Here is a 26,423-nt window from a genome sequence, read left to right on the forward strand (position 1 = left end):
CCATGTTACTGTGTCAGTCCTTTGAGTTAAACTCCTGATGACTCTTCTGCAAAGCAGTTTTGAGGCTCAGGCAGGAGGTGCAGAGACCAGAGGATTCCAGGTGTGGGCCATGGAGCCCCCACCCCTTGCACCTGCACACTGATCTCTGCACCTGCTTGGAGGATTCCTGATAAGCTTCTCTGAGCCCAGAGTCAAGAGGCTGGGGCTTCAGATGCTCTGGGGACTGGGGCTGCTTCCCTGGGAGGCATGCCCAAGGTGACCTCCTCCTATTAGGAACCAGGGTCCCCAAGGCCATACTGGCTACTTCGGTTGCACCATCTGAAGAATGGGGCAGGAACATCCCCTTCCTGGAGAGGAGCCTCAGGCAGGGACTCAGTGCCTTAACCTGACCCCTCATAGCTCTCATACAAGACAGAGTTTAAAGAGGGCATGAGCTGTGGTCTCAGAACCCTGGTACCAGTCTAGCCATCCCACCTGGCTGAGCATGATGGTCCCAGCCAAAGCCTCGGGAATCCCATTTGGTCATCCCTGGCCCGAGGCTGGGGTGGCCTTAGAGGCTTTTTGGGCAAAGGCAGGAGGCCACCGTGTGAATAAACACCGCAGAAACCAACCAGCCATGAGTTATGTGGCATTTTCATTTGTATTTTGCCCTGTCCCCCAACTCTCCCCACCAGGCCCACCCCGGTGCAACTGATTCAATCCAGCCACTCCAGAGCACCCAGGAGGGCCTGGATCCTGGCCAGCTGCAGGGCTCAAGGGACTGGGAGAAGCAACTGGACCTGGAAGCATGTGGTTCCTGAAGCCAGCTCACCTTCTCTGCCCAAGGAATCACCTGCCCTTGGGTCCCCAGCACCCATGCGGAGACCAAGGTGAGGGCCTTTCAGCCCAACTCCTGACCTGGGGAAGACAGGAGAACATGGGCTCCAAGCCAGAAGGGCTTAGACTCGAGGTCCCAGTCTGGTACTTCCTGGCCTCGGGGACAGATGCCTTGGATCCCGCAGGGTTGTTGAAAATGTTACAGGTGAAATTTAAAACTAGCCAGTCCTGGGGTGCCTGGGTGGCTCAGCCAGTGAAGCGTCTGCCTTTCACTCAGGTCATGATCTTCAGGGTCCTGGAATCGAGCCCATGTTGGGCTCCCTGCTCAGCAAAGAGTCTATTTGTCCTACTCCCTCTACCACGCTCACTCATGCTCTTTCTCTCTCTGTCCTCTCAAGTAAATACTTTTTTAAATATATTTTTTAAAAGATTTTATTTATTTATTTGACAGAGATCACAAGTAGGCAGAGAGGCAGGCAGAGAGAGGAGGAAGCAGGCTCCCTGCTGAGTAGAGAGCCCGATGCGGTGCTGGATCCCAGGACCCTGAGATCATGACCTGAACTGAAGGCAGAGACTTTAACCCACTGAGCCACCCAGGTGCCCCACAAATACATAAAATCTTAAAAAACAAAAACAGAAACAAACTAGCTGGTAGCAGCAAAATGTGCAGAAAGGGACCCTCCTACTCCAGGTGGAAGTTTAACCAGGCTCAGACTTTCTGGAGGCAGTTGAGTTAAAGGTGTAAAAACATCATGGCCACACTTTCTCCCCCGAAGTGCCATTTCTAGAACTGGCCTCCAGGGATTAATCAAGGACACACACCATGCCTGGGCTATTTTAGAACACAAGAAGAAACGGGAAGTGATCCGTATATCCAACAATAGGGGATTGGTTAAATGTGCTGTTATGTGATGAACCCAGCACAGCTGTTAGATCTAGTGCCAGGAAGAAAATTTAATGACGTGGAAATGTTCTCAACATATTAAAAAAAAAAATGGTAATGAAAGAGGCAGGGGGGATCCCCCTCAGGCCTGACTTACCGTGGGATTTGGTGAGGCCTCACACCGTGACTGGTTGGAGACACAGGCATGCTGCTGGGTGCACCAGAAACAAGGCCACTGTGCCGACAGGCAGCTGGTGCAGCTGGAAGACAAGGGACCCCTCACACACTCAGCTCCCCACCCTCACTTCACCCCTGCCCCCGGGAACTGGGACCCAAGAGGCAGATCCCAACGCAGAAGGGAAAGGTCTTCTGCATCATCAGGGGCTTAGGCACTCTAAGATAGTGAGCTCCCCGCTGCAAGAGGTATGCAAGGAGCAAAGAGACAAGCAGGGCCTTTAGGAGATTAAAGTAAGTGTGGTGAAAGCCCTTCTCTCTGCCCCTGCAGCCTGAGTGCCCACAGAAGCCAGGCAAGGGTTTGCAGGTGGTAAATGAGCTGGCAAGTAAACAAGCAAGGATCCTATCTGCCTCCAGGACACCATTTTTCTTCCAAGGGTCTTCCTGATAGCAGAGACTCCACCCCCCACCCCGTGCCCCTGCCTACTGCCCAGGGGCACGCGCCTGACCCACTCACGCAGCATGGGGATACACTTGTCCAACGCGGCCACAGTCGTAGATGGTGAAATTGGCTCTGACGATATGCCGCCCGTTGACCCTCACAGACATCTCAACAATCACGTGATCTAGAATGGACCGGGGAAATGGACCGGGGGTACCAGGGAGAGGACAAAGGGGTCTGGGGTCTCCACCAACCTCACAGGCTATGCCGTCAGGACATCACCCAGTGAGCAAGGTGCTTACCCTGCTGGGGCGGGAACGGCGGGAACTGGGCCCTTGGCAGGAGGTTGCAGTAGGCGATCTGGTGGCCAAAGGCAGGGCCTGGGACCCGGGCCACGGTGCGGATGTCGTTGCCATAGTCACAGGCCATCTCCATGCCGCTGAGGCTGGGCAGGCTACCTGAGATCTGCAGGATCATGCCCTAGGGGCCAGGGCCCCTCAGCAAGGGAAGTGGGGAGCAGGCCTTCCCCCTCATGGCCCCACTCCTACCTCAACAATCCTGGGAGAAGTGGGGACAGGGGGCCAGGACTCTAGACCAGAGGGCTATATCTACCTCGGGCTCCCTAGGCCTCAGTTTTCCCAACTGCACAATGAAACGGACCACCTGATAACAGTCCAGGAGGCTTTGCAAGATCTGGTCCCCGAGACTCCTCTGACCCACTCCCCTGAGAGTCTCTTAAACCTACCAATCTGTTCTCACCACCTGGTAAGTTCCCTTCACCCGGAATGCTCTTCACCCGGAATGCTCTTCCGGGAGATCCACCTGACTCACCTACTTCATATCTTTGCTCAAAGGCAACATTCGCTGTATGAGGCCAGCTCCAACCTGGTCTAAAATGTCAACGTTCCTCCACTCGTTCCCCACTCCTCTCTTCTGCTTCCTTTCCCAACATCGTACTTCTCACTGTCTTGACAGCCTATCTTGCCTACTCCCTCACCCCCCACAAGCTTGTCAGCCCATCAGGGGCCGGGTCTTTGTCTTATTCAACGCTGCATCCCCAGAGTCCAGAACTGCACTTAGCATATAGTAGGTGCTCAAGAAGACATTTGATGAATGAATACATGAATGAATGACTAGATGGATGGATGGATGGAAAAGCCTATGCCCAGTCTGCCTGATGAGATAAAGCATGTGAAAAACTCTAACAGAGAATGATGGGGAGAGGGCTGCAGAGGAGCCCCAGGCCCCTGGCCATTTAGAACCATCTGTTGATGGATGTAGGATACCAGCCTCAGAGAAGTCATTGAGGGCAGGGCCGAGGGGGACCCAGGCCTGTCTGTCCCTTCCTGCCCCCACCCCCATGCCATACTGCCTGGGATGGGTGGGAGGTGGCTGGAGCGTCTCTAAGCCTTCCCGGCCCAGGCGGGGAAGGGAGTCACTTGCCTCCAGACTGTAGATTCATCGGTTTCCGAGAGCAAGAAATAGTGCCCTGGCACTTGGTGGCCCCTCTGCCCTCTCCCCATACTGGGGCCGGGAAGAGGTGGGGGTTGGGGACTCACTCTCCTTCTACTCTCCAACCTGATCCCTCCCTCCTGAGACTCCAAAGCCCACCCACTTGAGTTCAAATCCTAGGTCCCCTAGTCCCTAGCTGTAAAACGGTGAACAAGTCATTTTCCCTCTCTGTGCCTCAATTTCCTCACGTGCACAGAGTTGTGGGAAGCCTGACAGAGGGGAACATCACGTGCAGAGCGAGTGCTGACATTCAGTGAGCACTCGGCAGAGCCCAAGTCATTCTCATTATTTGCCCTGGGGTCCTTGGGGCACCATGAGCAGGAGTCTCTACCTTGGGGGACTTGGGGGCCAGGTGAAAGGTGGCTTCCCACCCCATGTTGCCCCCGAGCTGAGAGCCGGCTCCCCCATGACTCACTGGGTACTCCTGGTGCACGTCGATCTCTGCAGGCAGGACTGTCATGGTGGGACAGCGGCCGGGGCCCTCGCTGGCACTGGTCCAGAAATGTGGCTGGTCGGAGTTGGCACAGTCCTGCTGCAGGGTGCACCTGGAGCGGCAGGGCACAAGTCAGACCCCCAGGGGGCTCCTCTCCCCTCCCACCCTGCCGTGGCCCCCAGGCACAGCCTCTGCCCCAGGGAGGCTCACCGTGTCTCCAGTGCACACCAGCCACAGTAGGCATCGGCGGCCCCCACGCAGTCCCCACAGGTGGCATGCACGGCACAGGCAGCAACCTTCACCCGGGCCATCTGGAGGCAGAGGTGAGGGCCCAGCTCCGTGAGGCACCAGCCACCGCCAGGGTCCTGAGAAGCTGGGGAAACTGAGGCTCAAGGCTGTAACATGGAGCATGTGGGGCCACAGGGCTTCCCCTGCAGAGGTGACGACCACACTGGGAGGGGAAGGGCTAGCCGACAAAGGGGCTGGATGACAGAAGGTGCTCCTGCTGGGCAGAAGAGAGGAAGAAAGCTTGGGTGTCTGGGGACCCTGTCAGGCTGGGGCTCTGGCCTTACCTGGTGGGATGTCATCAGATAAAGGTAACCGGGGTCTGCTGGGTCGAACTGCATGACATGGTGCACGGGCTCCCCATAGGCCACCGTCACCACCCGCCGGCTCACCACCTGCATGCTCTCATTCAGGTTGATCTGGGGTGGGGGGGGCAGCAGGGTTTCAGGGGGACTCTGGTGCACCACGACAGGGCCCATGGCGAGGGACATGCGCCTGCGGGTGGGGACTCGACCCAGGCTTGGGGTCTCAGCCTCATCCTCTTTCCGGCCTTCCCAGGTGGGAAATCACGGACATGCGAGGGAGAGCTGTGGGTCAGACCTCAACACGCATGCCTCTGCTGGGCCCCCACCAGGAACTCCCTCCCTGAATGATGTTCCCCAACACATCCCACCGTGTGAATACATAGACACTTTACAGTTTACAAAAGATTCTCTGGGAGGCTGTCTGGCATCACGCCTAAGAGCAGGGACGTGGGTTTGAATTCTGGCTTTGACATTCACAAGCTGTGCACATGTACAAGTCGTCACTCCCCTCGTTCACAGCCACAGCTTCCTGACCTAACGGGACTCATGATGGCATCTGCCCCTCATGACTGTGGTGAGCACACACAGACAAGATGCCTGCAAAGTGCTGATGGGGCCACACTTCTCATCCTTCCCCTCTTATACCCATTTCACAGATGAGGAGACCAAGGCCCAGAGAGGCTACAGACTTGGTGAGAGTCATATAATGAAGACACTTCAGGGGTACAACCCAAGCCCAGGCCTGTCTGACCCCATGGCGTCCGCCTGGGCAGCTGAGGGAATTAAGTTATCGGATCTGAGTCAATTAGGCCAGGGCCTGGTACACCCTGGAACTGGGCCAGGCGGCCGACTTTCCTGACAGGCAGGGGTTGGGAGGGGGCCAGGAGGAAGCTGGCCCAGCCCCTCACCTGGGGGCCCAGGAAAGTCCTTCCCAGTCCACAATGGTAAGAGTCCTCTCACCTTTCCCAGCTCCAGGAATCACTACCTCCAGAAACCAGTCATCTTGATGGGGGCGGCTGAGGGGAGGGGGAAACTTCGGAGGGAGGCCAGCGGGGTGGGGGAGGAAATGGCAGTGAGAGCCCCCGCTTGCCGGGCTGCAGCCTTCCCCTGTCAGAGCCCAACAACAGTCTCCAGAGGCAGGGCTTACAGCCCTCCACAGATGGGGAAACTGAGGCCCAGAGGGAGAAAGTGCACTGTCTAAGGTCAAGCAGCCAGCAAGTGGCAGAATCCAGAGACTCTGGTCTCTGCTTCAAAGCCCGAGTCCTAGAGACCCAGGAGAAAGGCCTCTCTCAGGCCTGGTTTCCCTCCTCTGCAGGACAGGGTGCTTCTTGTTATAAGCAAGAGTAGAAGAAATGGATGTGGAAAATGCTTTGTAAACTGTAAGGTGCTAGGCAAACCGGAGAGAATGAAGTCTTATCTCGGGCCTGTACAGGCCATGTGTACACCCTCCCCAGACTCAGCCTCCCCTCACCTCCTCCACCCCTTCAGCCTCCCTAGTCCTGGCCCCCAGCCCTACCTTGAGCAGCCGCCCACTGACAGTGCCCAGGAAGACCACGGTGTAGTTGCTGACCGTGGCCACAGCTACGGAGGAGAGGCCTGGGGCTCGAAACACAGGCGTGGCCTTCAGGGGCTGCAGGATGGACAATGGGTGCTGCAGGTGGGCAGCCCCACAGTCCAGTTGCTCTGGCTGCAGCTGGAAGAGAAGCAGGATGTCAGACCTTGGCTCTAGAACCTTCTCTGGCTCCCTGCCCACACTGGAGGTCAGGCCTCGGCATCAGAGCTTTAAAGTCCTGCGCTGCTTTATATGCCCAGGTTGGGGCTGAGGCCCAAACACAAGCAGGACCCCATCCCTGACCACAGGCTGACCCCTGACCTCAGCGTTCGTCACAGAGCTGCCCCAAAGACATGGTGTTTCAGGTAGGTACACAGCGTACAGGAAAAGTTATATGATGGAGGCAAGAAGAGCTGGCAGTGGGACAAGGACAGGAGGCCAGGGAGGTAAGGACAGGGTGAGGCCCACACACCCTCATGGACTTGGAGTTGTCCCTCCTGGCTGGTCATAGCCAGGCAGAGCAGAGGAGCCCACACCAGACCTCCCGAGGCCTCCCGAGCTTACCTGCTGCTATCCAAGAATGTCCCTCCTATCTTGGCTGCGGGGTTCCCCAGGACCCCGGAGTTTCTCGGGTCCCCTGCTCTGACCCCAGCACCACCATCCAAATTCCCAGTGGCTCACCAGACCCCAGACTAAGGCCTCCCCACGCCGAGGTCTTCCCTTTCTCCCACAAGCATATACTCCCTACATCTGCCCACATTACAGATGGGTAGACCAAGGCAAGGTGTGTCCGAGTGCCCAGCCCTGCCATCCGCATCAGCTCAGTGCCACCCCAAGTGGCAGATCAGTCCCACCACATGTTGGGATGAGACAAATGGAGCTAGTGACCCCAGCTCCCAACCATTCCCTGGACTCATCCCTGCCCTTCCCTGGGTCTTGTGGCAAGGTTCCTTCTGCAATTTGCACAAAAATGCAAAACAGACCTCCAGGAAGCACCTTTGAGAAGATAATTGTGCAAATCCACAAGGATGCAGACAGGAGGATGGTTTAGAAGAGTGAACAGGGATACACAGCCTCAGGGTCCTGCAGGACTGAGCATGAAGATAATGGCACCTCATCCAGGAGCGCTGCCCCCACCCCTGAGTGACATCATGAATCCCTATGGATCAGGACACAAATATACCCAGCTGAGAAAAAGTCACAGGACGTCAGAGGGCCATTTTGCTAACCCTGGTGCATCCACAATAAGGTAATAGTCATGACAGCAAACACAACAGGCTGTGTTTAGAGCGCCTGGGTGGTTCAGTCGGTTACATGTCTGCCTTTGGCTCAGGTCATGATCTCAGGATCCTGGGGTTGGAGCTCCCTGCTCAGTGGGGAGTCTGCTTCTGCCTCTCTGTGTGTTCTTTCCCCTCTCCCTCTCTCAACTAAATAAATAAAATTTTTAAAAAGGAATAAGAATAACAGGCTGCACTGACAGAGAACTGACATTGTACCAGGCCTGGGCATCAACTCCCTACATCCTGGCAGTTCTATGAGGTCCCACGTCACAGATGGGGAAACTGAGGCTCAGAGGAGAAGGAGCCTGCTCTAGTTCCCCAGCTGCAGTGTCAGGCCTCCATGAATGAAACTGGCAATGGGGGCACCTGGGTGGCTCGGTTGGTTAAGCATCTGCCTTCAGCTCCGATTATGATCCCAGAGTCCCAGGACTGAGTCCCACATCAGGCTCCCCGCTCGGCAGGGAGTTTGCTTCTCCCTCTGGCCCTCACCCCACTTGTGCTCACTCTCTGTCTCTCTCTCTCAAATAAATAAATAAAATCTTAAAAAAGGAAAGGAAAGGAAGAAAAGAAGAAAAAGAAAGAAAAGGAAGGAAGGAAGGAAGAAAGAAGGAAAGAAAGAAACTGGAAGCAGACTTGAGCCCCACCTAGGCACCCTAGACGTTGGGCTGTGGGCAGCAGAGGCTCTGAGCGGGGACTCAGAAGGTCACCAGCATGTAGCATCAGAACCAGATTAAGGGTGCAGCCTTAGAGTCTTTTGGTTTTTTTTTTTTTTTTTTTAAATTTCTCACTTGTGCTTTTTGCAAGCCTAAGCTACTGATGATGCGCCCGTATGCGTTTGCTCAAACTCAGCTAGTTTTCAAAAACAAAAAAATACCAGGTTCACCTATCCTCAGGTGAATAAACACTGTTCCAGGCCCCACAGGCTTCTAGGTAAGACCTGTATCCCACAGCGTTCTTGGGGGGGCTGGGTGCCGAGCCCAGAGGTGCGGTGGGGCTGGGGCTGCCCCTGGGCCAGAACCCTTGAGTGGATGGTCTTCCACAGGAGGGCCGGGTGTGATGAGACAAGTGAGTTCCCATTAGATACATCTCTCACCCCCCCTCCCAAGCAGTGGGAGGAGATCCTGGCTAGGAAACACTCCCGAGGTGTTAGCTGACTCCACTGCCATTTCAGATGGGACTGTCACTCAAATATTAAGAAGTGGAATTTGGGACAAATCATGCCTACCTCTAAAGCCTTCCAGCCAGACTGCCTAGGAGCCCCTTAAGGCAGCCTCTCACTTGGGAGGCTCTCCCAGCCCTTCTCTTCTGGGTCCACTCTAACCTCAACATGTTCCCCTGAACACAGCTGCCAAGTGAGCCCTTTAAAAAGCACAAAGAAGGGCGCCTGGGTGGCTCAGTGGGTTAAGCCGCTGCCTTCGGCTCAGGTCATGATCTCAGGGTCCTGGGATCGAGTCCCGCGTCGGGCTCTCTGCTCAGCGGGGAGCCTGCTTTCCTCTCTCTCTCTCTCTGCCTGCCTCTCCATCTACTTGTGATTTCTCTCTGTCAAATACATAAATAAAAAAAATCTTTAAAAAAAAAAAAAGCACAAAGAAGCCTCCCTAGGCTTGATACCCTCTGATAGTTTACATAATACTCTGAATAAACACTGAATCCTAAATCCTCCCATCAGGGGCCCTGAGCCCTTCTAAACCCGTCCCATACCCTCCTCACCGCCACTCCTCCACTCGAGCCACAGGAGCATCTTTTCTGTTCCTCCAACACTGGGCCCTGCCTCAGGGTCTTTGCTTGGGCTGTTCCTTCTGCCTGGACTGTCGTTCCCCAGACTGTCATATAATTGGCTCCCTCTTGTCCTGCAGCTTTAGACCTACCCTGCCTGACTTCATCCTGCGTGTGCCCAAGTGGGGGGACAGCTGTGTAAAGGGAGTGCTGGACCATTTCCCCCAGAAGCCTTTCCCAGTCCTGGGCCCACCCCTCAGCCATCCTACAGCAGCAGGGAAGAGGTGAGGGGGGTTCTGTCAGCAAGTAGGCAGAAGAGTGGACACTTGAGCCTGAGGTCTCCCATGGGGGATGCTTCTCCTAGGGGTTACATAACTTTTCTTCACTGAATATGGATTACTTGCGTCATAAAATAATAAACTGTTTTAAAATTAAAATTGTAAACCCTTGCCTGGAGGACACGATTTTCCGCCCTGAGCTCTGGGAGCGGGGGGTTGGGAAGGAAAGACCTGGGAGGCCCCGGATGACACCCTTAGGTCTTTTGGCCTTGGGCCCCACAATGGGGGACCCCAGCCAGTCCGGAAAAGCCGGATGAGGCACCCCGAGGAGGGTGATTTGTTGGCCCGGCGGCAGAGAGGATGAGGCAGGAACACGCAGCAAATCCAGCTCTCGCCTGCCCGCCCTGACGTTCACAAGCCATTAATTCTGTACCGAAGGAATTTTCTAAAAAGCCTTTTCTCCAACTTTTTTTTTCCTTATCCTAAAAATAAAATCTAAAAAAAAAAAAAAAAAAGTGTTAAAGGAGAAGTAACCCCCGTCAGCTGCTCTGGATGGTCTGTGCTCTGAGGGGAAGCTGACTCCGGACTGCTGGGGGATCACAAGGCTGAGAACCCACTGGAAAGTGGAAGCTGGGACCCATGCCCACGGAGCAGGCAAGAGGCGGGAGGTGCTTCCCCTGCTGGGGGAGGGAGCTGCAGGCCTGGGAAAGGGGGACAGTGCCCTTGGGGACAGGGCAGCCCTCCCAAGCGTGGCCTCTGCCCAGCTTGGTCTCTAGGTGCAGTTAGCTCCACAGCCCCAAGGTACCACCCTGACCGTCTGACGCTGCCTCAAATTCCTCCCTTAGCACCAGCCTTCCTTTAGAGTCTCACTTTCAAAACACAAATTCCCCTGGGAGCAGGGGAGGGCTGGCCTCTCCCAGCAGCCCCCTCCAACCGAGTAGAGGCACCTTGTGAAGCACAAAACTGGTTCACTCCTCCCTAGCATCAAACCCTTCTCCAGCTCCCAGCTATCCTCTGCATCAGACCTGGCATTCCAGGCCTTTGTGATCCGGTTCCAGCTGCTCAGGCTTCAAGTCTCGCTTTTTTCTTCTGTCCCACCCTCTACTCTGACCACATCAGCCTCTGCAATTCCTCCCATGTGGCCACACCTTCCCACCAGGGCCCCTGATCCTTCATAATGTTGCTCCCTTAGCAGACAATGCCATTCCCGCCCCTCTGCGCCCTCACACTTCCCCTGTCCCATCAGTCCCCCTTGTCTTGACCCACGCTAGTCCCTTTGCTAGACATGTCCAGGCAGCAAGTTCTTCACCAGCTTTCAAAGGTGTGATGCAGAAAAAAATCTCCCCTCCTCTGGACGGCACTGTGCTGGTTACCACTTTCATTTATCATGGTAGCATAAACACGAGCTTCTCCAGGGTGGAGACTGTGCTCCAGGGTGAATGTTTACTAAGGAAAGGAGACTAATTTTGACTAAAGTGTGATTGACTATATTCAGCTGCTGCTTTTCCAAACAGAGATCGAGAACACCACTGCCATGCTGACTGCTGGAGAACTAGAACATACACACCAACTGTATACCTACTGTGTGGCAACAAAGGGGTGTCAGGTGGTCAGGCCCAGGAAGCATCCAGCTACTACTTTTGGTTCCTCTAAGAATCTCCATGTACCCTTCTCTGAAATGGGCCGAGCAATAGCTAGCCACTGTCTCCACTTTCTTCTGAGAGCAAGACATACCCTCTTACTCCAGCTAGCTGCCTCCTGGGGCCAAAGCTCAGCTCTGCCCACTTTCCCATTAAAACTCTGACATATTGATTTCACTACCAACTGTAATTGTGTTGCCTTTCTCGCCCCAGGAGGCTGGCTGCAGCAGGAGCTTCAGGAGCCCAGTTTCTCAGGCCTCTGCTTCCTGCCTGCAGACCCCACCAAACCTCAGCCCCACAGTAGGTGGCATTCTGAGAAGAGGGAGAGGCGTCCATGGTGGGCTGGGTAGCAGGCTTCAAGGCCCAGCAGTTCCGTCCAGGGATAGAAGCACCGGCTTCTGGGGCTTTGTGCTCAGGAATTGAGGGCACTTTCCCACTTGAGGTGTTTGGCTGTTATCAAACCAAGGTCCCAGGAAAGCCAAGTTTCACCGTGAGGAGCTAGAAGCACACCGTCACTGTGGGTTATTAAACAAAACAGGTGGGCTGAGACTGGACCAAGACCCCTCTTCTTCACCCTTTACGGAGGCCAAAGGGAGCTTTTAAAACTGTAAAGCACTAAATGCAACATGGGAACCCGGAAAAGAAAAAGAACACTCGCGGAGTAAAGTCTAAAGTTCAGTTGAGAGTAAAGTACTCATGAGGGTTTCTTCGTTTTGACAAATGTATCATGGGAACGTAAAACCTTAGCAATGCTGAAAATGGAGGGAAGGATACATAGCAATGATCTGTCCTACCTTTGTAACTTTCCTATAAATCTAAAAAATATTCCAAAATAAAAAATTAAAAAAGAAAAAAGCAACCACAAACCAGTCTGTGTCCCCTCTGCAGCTCAACAGCCATCAATGGATCCCTAGTGCCCTCAACATAAACCCAGACTTTGCTCCTGGGCCCTCAAGGCCCTGCTCTACCTGGCCTGGCCCCCTGAGGCTCCTTTCAACACCCTCCCCTACCAACTCTTCCCTCAGCTTGGACAGCCAAGGACAAGGAATTCTCCCTAAGGAGAATGCCCCAGACTAGCGGAGAGGGGGCAAGCAAGGGTCAGGTAGGGTGGTCTCAGGGGTCCGACAGGCAGTCTGCAGGAGGACCAGACAAAAAAACCTGCAGGATTATTGCCTCCCACAAAGCCCAGATAAACAGCCTTTCCCCCACCCTTCTTCAGAAGCCCCGAAGTTAAAAGGAAGCATTCTCAAGGTCACCCACTCAGGTGACCACGTGGGTACTCTGTCAGGTCAGTCAGCCTGTGACTCCAAACCCAAACTCCTCCTTCCCACTTTAGCCAGGGCAGTTTCTCAGAAACCGCAGCTAATGGGTTATGGCTCCACCGAAAGGACGCCTCCACTGACGATAAACTGAGTCAGGGAAAAGAGCCATGGGCCTACTGTGCGCCAGCCTAGGGAGGAAACAGGACCAGGACAGACCTCTAAGGGGCAAGCACCACCCCCCACCCCCCCAAGACCCCCCCAGCCAGAGGAAGCCAACCCCTGCCTGGGAAGGAAATACCAGCACCTCCCAGTGGGTGATCAAGATGCTTATTTCCTGGAGGGGGAGGCGGGGAGAGAATGTGCAACCCGGCCACAGAACAGCATCCGAGAGGCCTGGCTCTGAGCCAGAGGGGAAACCAAGGTACAGAGAGGGGCAGAGACTTCCTCGGGACACACAGCACCTGAAAATCCCCTCCTTGACCCCAGGCTGCCTGAATGGGGGGTGGCAGGCAGTGGCCGGAGTTGGGGGGGTGGACCAAGAAGTAGCAATGGACATGGCAGCTTGTGTAGGCCCTTCCAGAGTTTCAGACACCTACCTCTATTTCCCTGACCCCCTCTCTGGAGGGGTGTGTCCCTCAGCCACAGAGCACTACATTTAACCAGGCCCACTGAGCGTCATCTGGAAGGGTTGCGTGAACCAGCCAGCCAAGCCATTCTGAGCATGATCTGTCTGTCTAGCCACAACTGGCACCCTGGGCTCTGCCACCAAGCTGGCGGCAGTGAGGAGGGACAGCCCTGAGGTCAGAGGCCCGACAGGATTGCAGACCTGCTGTGTGTAGGCCCCAAGTGGAGCTGCCTCACAGCCACACCCCTGTTGTATCCCCATGTTATAGACAGAGAAACTGAGGCTCCTGACATAGCAAGTCTTGTGGCTCATCACTCAGCATGGGATGCTGCTTCTACCTGAGCCTCAGTCTCCGCATCTGTAAAATGGGGACAATAACAACACCCTCCCTAGAGGGCTGCCACCAAGGGCTCAGCTCACTGCAGCCCTCAATATTGGCCCCTGCAGATGTTCAGTCAATGCTCCCCATTAGCTGGGAAGGTCACACGGAGCTCCCCAGGACCAGCCACTCCACCACATCCACCCTCATCCACGATGCACATTGGAAGCCCAGCCGAGGCCGAGGCCCACTCTGCTCAGGCCGGCCTGGGAACTCCTACCACAGCCGCTGACTCAAGCAGCCATTGTTTTGTTAGCTGGACACAGCCCCCCCCAGACACTCAGCTCCCCCTTCTTGAAGCTGTTTCTCATTCTGGCCCAGCCTGGCCCCATTTCCAGCCCTTCCCCCTGGGGTCCCAGAGGAGCCCAGTGTGGGATGGGCAGCCAGCGACTCTTCCCTGGCCAGGGGGAAGTCACGCCCACCCGCCAGCTCTAATGGGGGGCAGGGCAGCAGAGCGCTGCGGCTCCAGCCCCTCCTTTCCCTGGAACAGTTTCTGTCCCAGCCTCTTTCCCTAGAGGGGATGTGGGCCAGGAGAAGCTGAGAGCTGCAGCTGCCTCTCTCTCGGGCACATTTGGCCTTCCTCCTCCTGGGGCCAAGGAGCCCTGGGGACTGGAACTCACACCCTCCTCCCATCCCCTGGGTGCTGGCCTCCGTCCCAGAGTCATCATATAACTGATTGTGGGCACAGCGGAGGGGACGGGGCAGGCTCGGAGGCCCCAGCAAACAGCTCTGGTCTGGGTCTTGTGTTGGGGACATGGAGGTGACACGGGTGTCCCTCTCTCTGGCTGCCCACATTCCAGTTCAGAGATCACCCCCAAGTCGGGAAAGGACAGCTTTAAAGTAATAACAATACAGTAGTATCACCAACACTATAATAAGTTGGCTTTGTGCCCCGGCCTGTAGAGCCTCATTTAACCCTGAGAAGATGGTGCTACTTTACAGCAAGAGAAACTGAGGCACAGAGCAGTGACTTGTCCAGGGTCACACAGCCAGAATGGCCAGATGTGAGCCTGAAACCTCGGCAGGCTGGCTCCAGAGTCCTTGCCCTTAACTCCAGCCTCTCTGCCCAGTGCCAGTGCCAACAGCTGCCGGGGGCCTGGCTGCATGGAGCTGGAAAGGCCTGGGGTGGCAAGGTAGGGAAACTGAGGCCTGTCAAGGGGACGGTCACTTCTGGAGGACTCCTTCACTGCAAACACAGATGCTGGACAGGCTTGAGAAAGGCACGGGGGCAAAGGTGACTGCAGAGCCTCATTTAGCTCCTTTCCTGGGCCAGGCCTCCACTTCAAGGCCTCTGCCCACTGCCCCCCCATTATTTACCGATCCGAGCAGAAAGCACTACATGATTAACGCCCCACTGGGGCCTCGCTGGGCCTCATAATGGAGCTTCGAGCTTCCTCCCTCCTCTAGCGTGTGATTTATCGTGTTTCAGGGGAAAGGACGGCGGACGGGGAGGGGCCAGCCCCGCTGGCCCAGCAGATCTCTGATCTGGGTGGCATCAAGTGTCAGTGGGGGAGTGGGGGGTGCAGGGGCCCCTCCAGGCAGCCTGTTGGGTTCGGCACTGGCCCAAACACGGGCTTTGAAAAGAAGAGACTGGCCACACTCCGGGGGTAGCCAGCATCCAAATGCACGTGGCTCGCACCAGGAGACTTTCCAGGCCTGTCCCCACGCGGCACCGGCTGGTTTCCATGGCAATCCCCACACCGTTGTCAGTGCTGGAGAGGCCCACGGGAGTCACCTGGTCCAGCCACAGTGGGGGCCCTGGGACAGAGCCTCCTGCTCCTGCCAGCACCTAGCAGGACTGATAAGGGACCAGCAGTTCTGGAGTCCCTTCTAGAATTAGATCAACCATGCCTCACTCTTCCCCCAAACCCTTGCTGGCTCCCCACAGCCCACAGGAGAGCATCTAAATCCTTGGCCCGCACCCCAGACCCCACACACTCTCAGCTTCATCTCTGCCTGCTACCCAAGCCACGTTCTACCACATCTCTGGGCCTTGGGCAGATGGGCCTGGAATGCCTTCCCCAGCCCCATCTGCCCAAGTCCTTCTCCAACATCCCCCTCTTCCAGGAAGCCTTCCTGGACTCCCTCAAAAGAGGCTGGGTGGAATGCCCTGGTTGCAGCATATCTTCCAACATGATCTCCTCCTGGACTGTCTAGGAGCTCCTGGAAGGTAGGGGCAGATTCATCCCTTTCTGGGGGCTGCCATGTAATTGTGGGGCTGTGCCCCTTCCTCTACTGCCACATTCTAGCCTCCACCAGGCGCAAGGGCAGGCAGGAGATGCTGGGCTCTGGTGGGTGAAGGCGGAGGCAGCTGCAATCCTAGGGATGAGGCCCCATGCCCAGGACCACGCTGGGCACTAGGGCTCACTGGAAAGCTCTTGCTCCTTGTCACAGCAGCCCCAGCAAGGCCAGAGCGGCCCTGAGTGTCTATTTCCTCACCTGTAAGATGGATCCATCCACCTCTCCCCACTGTGACCTTGAGGGCCCCTTTGGATCACACCCCTTCCGTCAGTGTTTTGGGAGGAACCAAGGAGTAAAGGGGATGAGCACAGGCTCTGCAGCTAGACACCTGCTCCACATTTTCCCCACTGCGTGACCTGAGGCAAGTCATTTAACCTCTCTGGGCCTCAGTTTCCCCTTTCTGTAGATTAGGATTAACACTCATCTCATTCCATTTCCAGGGGGATTAAAAGATAGACTATCCTGAAAGCGCTCTGCGATATGCCTGACACAAAATCCTGAGAAACAACAGCAGTAATAGCAATCCCACTGGGACTGGCAGAAGCCATTCCCTGCCAGCGAGCACTCCCTTGCCACCCCACAGCCCAACTCTGATCCTAAAACTGAAGTCCAGAAAGGGGACAGGACCCCACATCGCCCAGGGCTCAAGCCCTTGGGCTCTTATTCCATACACACCATGTCTGTTCTCCCTCCAGCAACCAGGGCACAAAAGCTGGCCTGTCTCCTGCATGTCCATGAAAACCAGCAGTCATGGGCCAACAAATCTGAGTCTTGTGGAGTATTTTTGCAGGGGCTGATGCTGACTCCCACAGCCTCTGGTGAACACCAGGCTGCTCCCGTTCTTCCCAATGCTGAACCCACTTTACAGATGGAGAAAAGGAGGACCAGAGAAAGTAAGTGACTTTCTGAGGCCCCAGCTAGGAAGGCACAGCAGCAGGATTTGAATCCAGGGTGTCGGTGCTGGGGTCCAGCACGCATGTACCCTCTGGGCCTGCCTGGGTAGGGCAGGTCCTAACTATGGGTATGGTCAGGACCAGACAGATCCTCCATCCCTTCTCCTAACAAAACCTGGATGGCACCGTACTGCCCTGGAGGGGAGGCAGCCTCCCAGCCCCAGTACTCAGCCAGCATTGGTCCAGGGATGGGGTCACTGTTGAAAGAGATTTGTCAAGTCATTGTTCAAACTGTCAGCATCCTTCACTTGCATACTTAAAGGGCCAGGAGGCTCACTCCTTCCAGAATCCAGAGGATCACATTTTTAGACATGAACACAACTCGTACTTCCCGGCCTTCCCCACTTCCTCAGAAGGCCTGACCAGCCCCAGCCTCGACAGATACCCCAGGCGGCCTCCCCCTACTCTGGAACTGAGTCACTGCCCCATCAGCTCCCGGTTGCCATTCAGGGCCTGAGTGGAGGTGCTGTCCCAGAAAAGGGTTTGTACAAAGGGCCTTGCCCAAGTCTCCCTGGGGCAGGGTAAGTGCAGAACTCCCAGCCGAGAGCTCACAGCTAATACTAGCCATCGCCTACCATGGACTCTGGTGCCAACCAGCCAGTCTGCAAATCCCCCTTCTTGCTAACCAGCCATGTGACCCTGGGCCTCAGTTTCCCCATCTGTAAGATGGGGATAACAGTACTTCCTGCCTCGTGCTGGGGGGCTGTGAGATCAAACACACTGGTGCTCATGAAGGGCCAACACGGTGAACCCACTCAGAACTGGGAGCTCAGCAATGTTTACTATCCAGCCCGAGAGTTGACGGGGGACCTACCTCCCTGCCCCATCAACAGCAGGGAAAACATGCCCACTCTCTCCCTGTCAGCTGCTGCCTTCCTGCCTCTGAACTCACTCAGTTGGGGTAGCCCTGGACCCGCCCCCGCCTCACCCCTCTGTCTCGCCCAAGTCACCTTTAGGACCTGGTGTGCCTCCATTTTCTCCAAGGACCTGACCCCCTCCTCTGCACACTCCCTGCTCTGCTGGCTCTCTGACACATGCTGAGCACATTTTTTCTCAGATGTAGTTTTTCCCTCCTGTTACTAATACCTCTACCTGTCATTTCCTGGGCACTGCATATGAGATTTTAATCTGCCCACATCCTCGGAGAGAGACGCTGTACCATCTTACAGAGTGAGGAAGCATGAGGCCCAGAGAAGGTAAAAGATCACCCTGGGTCACACAGGATATGGGGAGAAGAATGGGACTCAACGGCTTATACCTGGGAGTCGGGACATTCCCAGTGTGGGTTGGGATATTAACTGTCGCCTGGCCCAAGGCCTGTCTGTCTCTCTAGGCCAGAAGGGTATCCTGGCCAACAAAGGTGGAACCCCCTGAGTCCCAAGTGTCTGCTTATACCCTTGGCTGCAGGAAGCTCACTCCCAACCCCCAGCCCAACTCCAAATGTAAAGCCCATCTTGGAAGTTCTGTCTCCCTCCACCTCCACCCAGCATTTCAGCCCCTAAATTGGTTCAGAAAACGCCTTCTTGACGATGAGCACCCACCCACAGCATGCCAGTTTAAAACAGCCTGAGGGTTTTTTTTCCACCTTTACTATAAAAAGACACCTTGAAAATGCAGCATTGGCATTTCCTTGTTGGTTTTCTTTTTTACTTAAAAAAAAAAAAATACGTATATCATGGTCACTCAAAGGTTAAGAGGAAAGATTCTGGGCAGAGGATTAGACTCAGCCTGCCCTGGGGAGGCTGGCTGGGTAACCCTGTGCCTCAGTTTCCCCCATCGACAGCACACAGCAACTTCCTAACTGGCTTTCACCTCAGACATAAATTAAGGAACGGGATCCAAGCTACATGCAATAGAGGATAATTTTCGCACTTGCTTTCGCTCTCAAAATTGTGCAACGGCCCCAAGTATGCCAAAAATAATCAGGGACAAAGTTGGGGCCCTCCAAAGCCTGGCAGGGTGGACAAGTTTCCCTGCTTCTGACCTTGCACCTTGGCAGCTCCTCCCTTCTCCAGCAGATTCCTGGCTGGAAGGTGGCAGCGGAGGTTAAGGCTTCATTGTCATAAAGGTGGGTGGCCGAGGACAGAGTCCTCCAGGAGAGAAGCTGGGATGTCTGAGATCACTCTGAGCTAGGGGCTGGACCTATGGGGTCAAAAGAGTCCCCAAGCAAGAGTGGAAACCTGGGCTTCCAGAAGCCCACCCCAGCCACCTCACTTGAGGGTCAGATATCCCTAGAGGACAGGGTCCTGTCCCCCACGTCCAGCCCCCCTGAAACCACCTACTGCTAGAAAAGTCAGACCAGAGGGCTCTGTGAGAGAAAGATATTCCAGATGCCTGGAACTCCAACACCCCCAGATCAAATCGATTCTCCCCCACGGAAGCACCCTACCATGTGCTCTAATCCAACAACACCAACTTCCATCCTGAGGCTGGACCAGACTGGGCCGCTTCTTGTTCCTCCCTGTCCAGCCCCACCTCTAGGGCTATACCCTGGCACCTGAAACTGGTTGGAACCCGCTGCTTCCCTCTATGCCTGCAGACCAGGCCCTACACAGCCCCCAGGATCAAGGCTGGACCTGCTGCCTCCACCGCCATGCCCAGCACCCACCACGGGGCCTGGCACACAGTAGGTGCTCAAGAAATATTCGCGAATGAGTGAGTGAAATGTTTGACTGGAAGACAGCACCACCCTCCAAACACTCTTTCTGCCTCTCATCTTCCCTCTCACTAGCCACTTAGGGACTTTGTAGAATAATTACACTAAAAATAATCAGAGTTCAGTTGACCTTTGAACAACGTGGGTTTGAAGTGTGTGGGTCCACTTATGTATGGATTTCTTACAGGACAGCACTGTAAATGTATCTTCTCTTTGTTCTGATTTTCTTCATACCATTTCCTTGTCTCTAGCTCACTTTCTTGTAAGGATACGCACAACACACACAACACACAAACCACACGTCAATCGCTGTTCGCGTGACTAGTAAGGCTCCCAGTCAACAGGAGGCTATTCTGAGTAGTTAGTGATGTTTTGAGGGAGTCAGAAGTTATAGGCACATTTTTGACTGTGTAGGGGGTTTGCACCCTGGGCCCCTGAGTTGTTGAAGAGTCAACTGTAATTACAAATATGTGTGCCTGGCACTCTACTAAGAACTTTACAGGTGTTAGCTCTTTTTTTTTTTTTTTTAATATTTTATTTATTTGACAGAGAGAGAGATCACAAGTAGGCAAGGAGGTAGGCAGAGACAGAGAGGGGGCAGGCTCCCCGCTGAGCAGAGAGCCTGATGCGGGGCTCAATCCCAGGACCCGGAGATCATGACCTGAGCCGAAGGCAAAGGCTTAACCCACTGAGCCACTAAGGTGCCCAGGTGTTGGCTCCTTTAATCCCCACAACTCTCCTGCGTGGTTAAGTACCTTCTTATTGCTCCTATTCGACAGAAGAGGAAAGCGAGGTGCTCATTCAGCTCACACAACTCCTCTGGCTAAAACCCTTCATGGCTCCCACATCTCTGGGATAGAGTCTCAATTCCGTGATGCAGACTCCCTATACTTGTAGGCCCTGCCCCCCTCCCCCAGCCACTTTCTCACATACCCTCCCCCATCATCCCCCCACCGCAGGGACCACCTTCCATTGTTCTGGCGCTCTTGGTGTTTCCTATCTCCAGGCCCTCGCACAGGCTGTTCCCTCTGCTGGGACCCTTTTGTCTTCTCGTGCCAGCTTCATGTGGCTAAACCCTGCTCATTCATCCACCTCCACATTGATAGCCCCTCCCCCAGAAGCTGTCATGTCCCCTTCTGGGGCCCCCTCTGTCCAGGATCTCTTATTACCCAACCCTAGGTGCCTGGCCACATGTCTGTCCTCTGCTCACCTGCACGAGCCACGAGAGCAGAAACTGAGTCACCATTGGTCTCCAGCACACAGCGCCAGGCTAGGGCACACAGTGGGGGCTTAGGAAATGTCTACTGAGGCCTCCATCTGTGGCAAGAGGTGGGAAAGTGTGGGGTGTTTGCTGCTTTAGGAGCCAAAAGAGGTCAGGGCTGGCTGGGGTAGAGCCCAAAGCCTTGTTAATAAGCCCCCCCGGGGTAACAGCAGGAAGAGCAGGCAGCTACCAGGTGCTACTAGGGCCAGGCATCACGTGCTTCTCATTAACGCATTAATTTAGTCCTTGAAGCAATCCTTAGGGACTTGTTTTTAGTGTCCCCACTTAGTGGAGGAGGAAACTTGAGGCTCAAAGAGGTTAAGTCACTTGCAAAGGTCACACTGCTGGAAATTGACGGAGGAGGATTTGAACCAGGGTACAAGTCCAAGTTCTTGGCCTGTCACTGGGGAGCTGGCAACAGCCTGCAGCAGGAATAACCGTCCCCCGCCCCACCCCCACCCACAGCTACTCTAGAGACCCAGACCTTGTGGCCCTGGATGCATATGGGAGACATGGCCTAGCAGCCCTGTCCTGTGCCCACCAACTAGGCATGGGGAAGGGGAGAAGGGTGTGGGGGAGGACATAGGGAGAGTGGCTGAGGAGGGCCAGAAAGCCACCCCACCTTGGGGTGGGGAGAAGGCCTATGGCCACTGTCCCTAGGGCTGTGTCCCCGGAGAGGCCCTGTCCCTCTAAGGAGAAAGAAGCCCCAGCCCCCTTCAGCAGAGTGAGTCACTGCACCAGGCCAGGCTGGGGACCGTGGGAACCAGGCCGGTTCCTGCCAGAGGGGGATGGGGGATACTGCAGTGGCGGCCTGAGGAATCCCATGGATCAACCCACACCAAGGGCCTGGATGGACACACAGGCCCTGGAAAAGCCGAAGGCAGGCCCAGGGGCTGGCCTGACCTCAGCCTGGGCCAGCACGGTAGGGTCTTCCCTCCGTAGGACAGGGAAGACTGTCCCCACCCACCTCCTCTGGCCCTGAGACCCCCAAACAAAGCTTGTACCTCAAACACACCCCTTTGGAGGATGTGGCTCTGCTGAGGGGAGTGGTAGATGTCCCAATCACCGGACTGGGCAGCCAGCCCTGACCCGGCCAGCCCTTGTGGGTGGCAGTCTGCCCCGCTCACCCACCATGCCCTTTATCTTCAGGGCACCCAGCCAGCTGGTGGTGGGCAGCCTTGGGAACATGAAAGCAGAGAAGGAATCTGCGTTTTCTCAAAGCCCCAGTGTTGGGCACACCCACGGGAATAATTAATCTCATGAGATTTTCCCGCAGCCTGAAGACCATGGAGAAGGCATGGGGCAGGGCCACGAGGGGCCTCGCCCCAAAGAGGTCTCCCAAGGAAAAGGCTGAGTTCAGCGTCTTGCTTAGGGAGAAACTGAGGCTTCCTAGGTGTTGAAATGGACTCCCCTTCCTCACACCAGGATGCAGAGTGTGGAAAAGACATAGGGTCCCACCTTTTAGGGCCCCCTGAAGAAAGGACCACTTGCTAGTGGGCTTTCTTGAGGGGACCTGCACAAAGTTCCCTTCTACACCTGTGTCATGTCCCCTGCAAGGTCAACATACACAGGGATCCTCCACCTGGGACCCTCATCTCTGTCTGACCCAGCCCAGCTGCCTGGGCCCCATTCCTGCCCAGCCAGTTTGCTGCCGAACCTGATTCCTCCCCATTCCCTCCTGAGCCCCTGGCCCCCTCCTGCCCCCTGCACATCCTAGTGCTGCACATAGTCCTGTTCATCTCCCTCCACTCCCCCCAGCTCCCACACCTCCCCACACCAGCCACCTGAGAATCCTCCAACACACTTGCGTGCACACACACACATACACACACACACACTGAGTTCCACATCCATGAGGCAGAAAAGGAACAGTGGTACTAAGAACACAGATGAGGCCAGACGGCTAGGATTCAAACCCTGCCTCTGCTGGTTCCCGGCTGTGTGATCTTGAGCAAATTATTGAACTTCTCTGTTCCTCAATTTCTTCATCTATAAAATGGGGAATCAGAGTAGAGCCTACCTCAGAGGGTTGCTGCAAAAACCAAGACAGTTACGCCATTTGGTGCACTTAGTAGGCATTCCACAAAGGTGGCTGGCTAGCCCACAGCCCCTAAGCCTGGTCTGTGCTAAGTGCTCAGTATATATGTGTTGAATGAGTGAATAAAAGCTGGCCTCAGGAACACACCTCTTTGCCAACCAGGGGTCTCCACAGAGTCTCTACTGATCCCCAAACACCTGTGTTCCCTGCCACACACATCCCACTGCATACTCAGGCCCACCCTGCTGCCCGTGTCCCTCTGGGACACTTCTACCTGCCCTACACTCCTGCATGACCAGCTCAGTGACACACAAATCTGGTGCATACACCCCCTCACTCTCTCCTTGCTGCCCCTCACACATACCTGCAGGGCCCTGGAGCACACCTGCATGCCTCCCTGCACAGCTGCCACACCCAAGCACACAATTGCCAACTCCCAGGGCAGCCCTGATAGGCTCAGGCTGCCAGCCTGGGACACGCTTTTGGGCGGATATGCACTCGCTTGCTCGGGCACTCTGCACACACGTAGGACCACTACGTGCACACCTGGCCTATATACCGGCCCTCAGCTCTCTCCAGCGCACATGTGTAACCTCGACCCCTCCCACACACCTATGTGCTCACCTGTAACTAAACACTCCCTTGAGTGGCAGCCGGCGCACACCTATACCATATTTGCACCAGTGCCCCCACCATGCCTGACACCTGGGTCCCAGCAAACGCACCTGTGGCCCAGAGTACGTACCTGAATCTCCACACACACGTCTGGGTGTCACACATTGCCCCCTGTGTCCCGCTCAGCACACAACCCGCCCGGTTACCTGCACGATCTCCCTCCCGTCCCCCCCGGGGCGGGCGTTCCGCTCCCTCGGCATACCTGGATATTGCGCTTGCGCTCGCAGGCCGGCCCTGTGCCCTGCACCACGCTGTCGAGCACCGCCACCACGTCCGGTGCGGGCTCCACGAAGCAGGCGTTGCGCGCGGCGCGGATGGCGGCTTGCACGTCGGCGAAGCGGAAGGCGCACAGCGCTGCCGGAGTCGCGCGGGCCGCGGGGGACCCCTGCGGCCGCTCGAAGACAGCGAAGAGCAGCTCTCGCGCGGGGAAGACCGACACCAGGCGGCTGTAGAGGTCGCCGCGGCCCGCGCCGCCCGCGCACTGCAAGCCCAGCTGGATGTAGGATTCGGTGAGCTTCTTGGCGTCGCCGCCGGCGCCGCGGGGCAAGCAGATGCGCGCCAGCAGGCTCCGCGCCTGGCTCTCCTTGTCGCCCGCGCGCGCCTCGCTGTTGAGCGCCAGGTATGCATAGGACGGGGCGCCCGGCGGCGGGTCGGGCGGGTGCAGGAAGGCGCGCACGAAGCCCAGCTTGTGCCGCTCCTTGGCGCCCTGCTTGATCTTAAGAATGTTGTCGTCGGAGGGGTTGAGGTCGAAGGTGAAGAGCTTGGCCAGGTCGCCGCGTGCATCCAGAGAGCGGATGGCGATCTCGGGCGTGTTCTCGAAGCGGTGGTCCTCCAGGCTGCGGTTGCGCGGGAAGAAGGCGCTGCCGTAGCCGGTGTACGTGGCGCCCACGAGCAGGCGGCTGCCCCCAGTGCCGGCGGCCGGCGGCAGCACCAGCCCCACCGTGGACGCGTTCGGGTGGTTGGCCGCCACGTTGAGCATGCTGGGGAACACCGTGACGGGCTCTGCGGGCGGCGCGGCGGGCGGGAAGCGCACGGCCACGGCGGAGATGTTGCCCCGGCGCCGCAGCTGGCAGAAGCCCTGGTAGATGGACCCGCACACGACCACCAGGCCCTGGCCGGGATCCAGCTGAAGGATCTTGTTGTAGTTGTCGGTGAGGCGCCGCGGGTGCTCGCACGAGGCCTGAGGCAGCTGCGGGGCGTGACACAGCGGGCTGTCGGCCACAGGGCCCACGGCCGCCTCGGCCTCCAGGCTCAGGTTGGCGCCCGACAGCTGATAGAGGCGGTTGACGGCCGCCAAGTACACCGTCCCCGCCGCGCCGTCCAGGGCGAAGTTGTTGGTGGGCGTGGGCGAGGGGAACCGGCGTTGGATCTCCAGGGCGCCGGCCCGCGCCGCCCCCAGGAGCAGCAGCAGCGGCAGAGGGCACGGTGACGGGGCCCGGAATGGCGAGCGCGGCGGCGGGGGGCTGGCCGCGGCGGCCCGAGCGCTAAGGGGTGCGCCGCCCGCGGCGCGACGAGCCATCCGGGCGTGCGCGGGCTGCGCGGCGCGGCGAGTGCATGGGGCGCGGCGCGGCCGGGAGCCGGGAGCCCGGAGGCGGCAGGAGGCGGGGGGCGGGCCCGGGCCGCGAGGCGCTTCCTGCCCGCGCCAGCGGCCCCCGGCCCAGGCGCCCCGGCCGGGCTCAGCCGCGCCGCGCAACCCGGGGGCGGGGCGGGGGCGGCTCCGCTGCGGACACGCCCTCGCGCCCCGCCCCCGCCGCGCCCCGCCCGACCGCGCCCCGCCTCCCGGGCCCCCCTCCCGCCCCCGGCCCACCTCCCCAAGCGCCCCGGCCCCCTCCCCCCGGCAGCCCGCCGGCCCCGCCCGGCCCTCCAGTCGCCCGGCCTTCGCTCGGCTGTCGACGGGTCCGGCCGCCCCGCGCCCTCCAGGACTCTCCCGCGCAGCGCCCGCGGCCCGAGGCTCGAGGCTCCCGGCGCTGCCTCCGCCTCCGTCGCTCGTTCCTCTCGCTCGTTCCTCCCTCTTGGCCGCTTGGCCTGTCTGGCTCGGGCTTGTTTCCTTTTTTCTTTCTTTCTCCCGGGTCTCTCTCAGTGTCTCCCTGCCCGTGTCTCTGTCTAACCCCTGACCCCTCACGGCCCCCCAACTCCGTGTGTGTTGTCTTCCCTCTTTTTCTCAGCCTGTGGCTCTTCTTCCCTCTCTCGGACTCCCTCTCGTTCTATCGGTTCTGTTACCACCACCCGTTTCCCCCCTCTCCCTTCTGTTTTTGTGTGCCTGGCGCTCCCCTTCTCTCCATGACTCCCTCCTTCTCCCGCGTCCCTCACTCCGCGTCTCTGTCTGCCCCCAGTCTCTGCCTTCCTGATCCACAGCCCTCGCTAACATACCCCATCTCACACTCAGAGGCTCTCCCCTAACACTCGCTTCCACCAGACGCAGTCCAGCCCTTCCCTGGGCCATTTGGGCACAGGGCACTGCCTCCTCAGACCCCACCATTGGCCCCCCAAAACTCAGCCCCATAAAGGAGGTTTTACAAGTGTCAGGGACAGCGGGACAAAAGCTCAAGGGTCAGACATGTAAATGAGGAAAACAGAGATTGAGGAACTATTTCAGGCATGTGCCAAGCCAAGGGGCAGGCTGGGCTGGGAGGGTGACCCAGAGTGAGGCTCTGGCCCTGGGGGAGAGGGGAGTGGCTCTGGGAGGCCCACCCTTGCCTCTGTGGAGACCCAGCCCTGTGGGCTGCTGCCCTTCCCCCCACTGCATCTTGCCAGGCACTTCCCCTTACTCAGGACTCTGGAAGGACCTAAAATCTTCCCAGACTTAGTGAAAGATCAGTCATGAGCCAGCTGGCACTCAGGCCTGCTTCTCCTTTCTTTGAGCCTTTCTTCTTTCACCTGGAACAGGTAGGCACTGAGGTCAGAGGCAGGCCGCCATGATTCTGAGGTCACAGAGCCCCTGGGAAAAGCATCCACAGCCTCTGGCCACGGTGGTGCCCGAGCAGTGCCCTGCCAGGCATGATGCCAAGTGCTTTACT

At 57.0% G+C, this 26,423-nt stretch overlaps 1 protein-coding gene across 2 annotated transcripts in view; it reads right to left on the bottom strand.

The window, feature by feature from the left end:
* PLXND1 (plexin D1) overlaps nt 1-24,978 on the bottom strand; it is a 56,211-nt gene extending 31,233 nt beyond the window's left edge. The window contains exons 1-8 of one of the 2 annotated variants that reach the window (XM_013054806.2): nt 23,609-24,978; nt 6,367-6,543; nt 4,833-4,964; nt 4,471-4,571; nt 4,243-4,372; nt 2,618-2,795; nt 2,391-2,499; nt 1,857-1,959 (exon numbers count right to left, since the gene is read on the bottom strand). In XM_013054806.2, coding sequence (XP_012910260.2) covers nt 1,857-1,959; nt 2,391-2,499; nt 2,618-2,795; nt 4,243-4,372; nt 4,471-4,571; nt 4,833-4,964; nt 6,367-6,543; nt 23,609-24,925 — 2,247 coding nt within the window. In that variant the 5' untranslated portion in view covers nt 24,926-24,978. The remainder of the gene's footprint in view (nt 1-1,856; nt 1,960-2,390; nt 2,500-2,617; nt 2,796-4,242; nt 4,373-4,470; nt 4,572-4,832; nt 4,965-6,366; nt 6,544-23,608) is intronic. The other variant, XM_045063341.1, reaches the window with a different exon arrangement.
* Nucleotides 24,979-26,423: the final 1,445 nt, after the last annotated feature.

Source organism: Mustela putorius, unplaced genomic scaffold (genome assembly GCF_011764305.1).
Source record: "Mustela putorius furo isolate JIRA1106 unplaced genomic scaffold, ASM1176430v1.1 tig00003850_pilon_pilon_pilon, whole genome shotgun sequence".
Taxonomy (NCBI): Eukaryota; Metazoa; Chordata; class Mammalia; order Carnivora; family Mustelidae; genus Mustela; species Mustela putorius.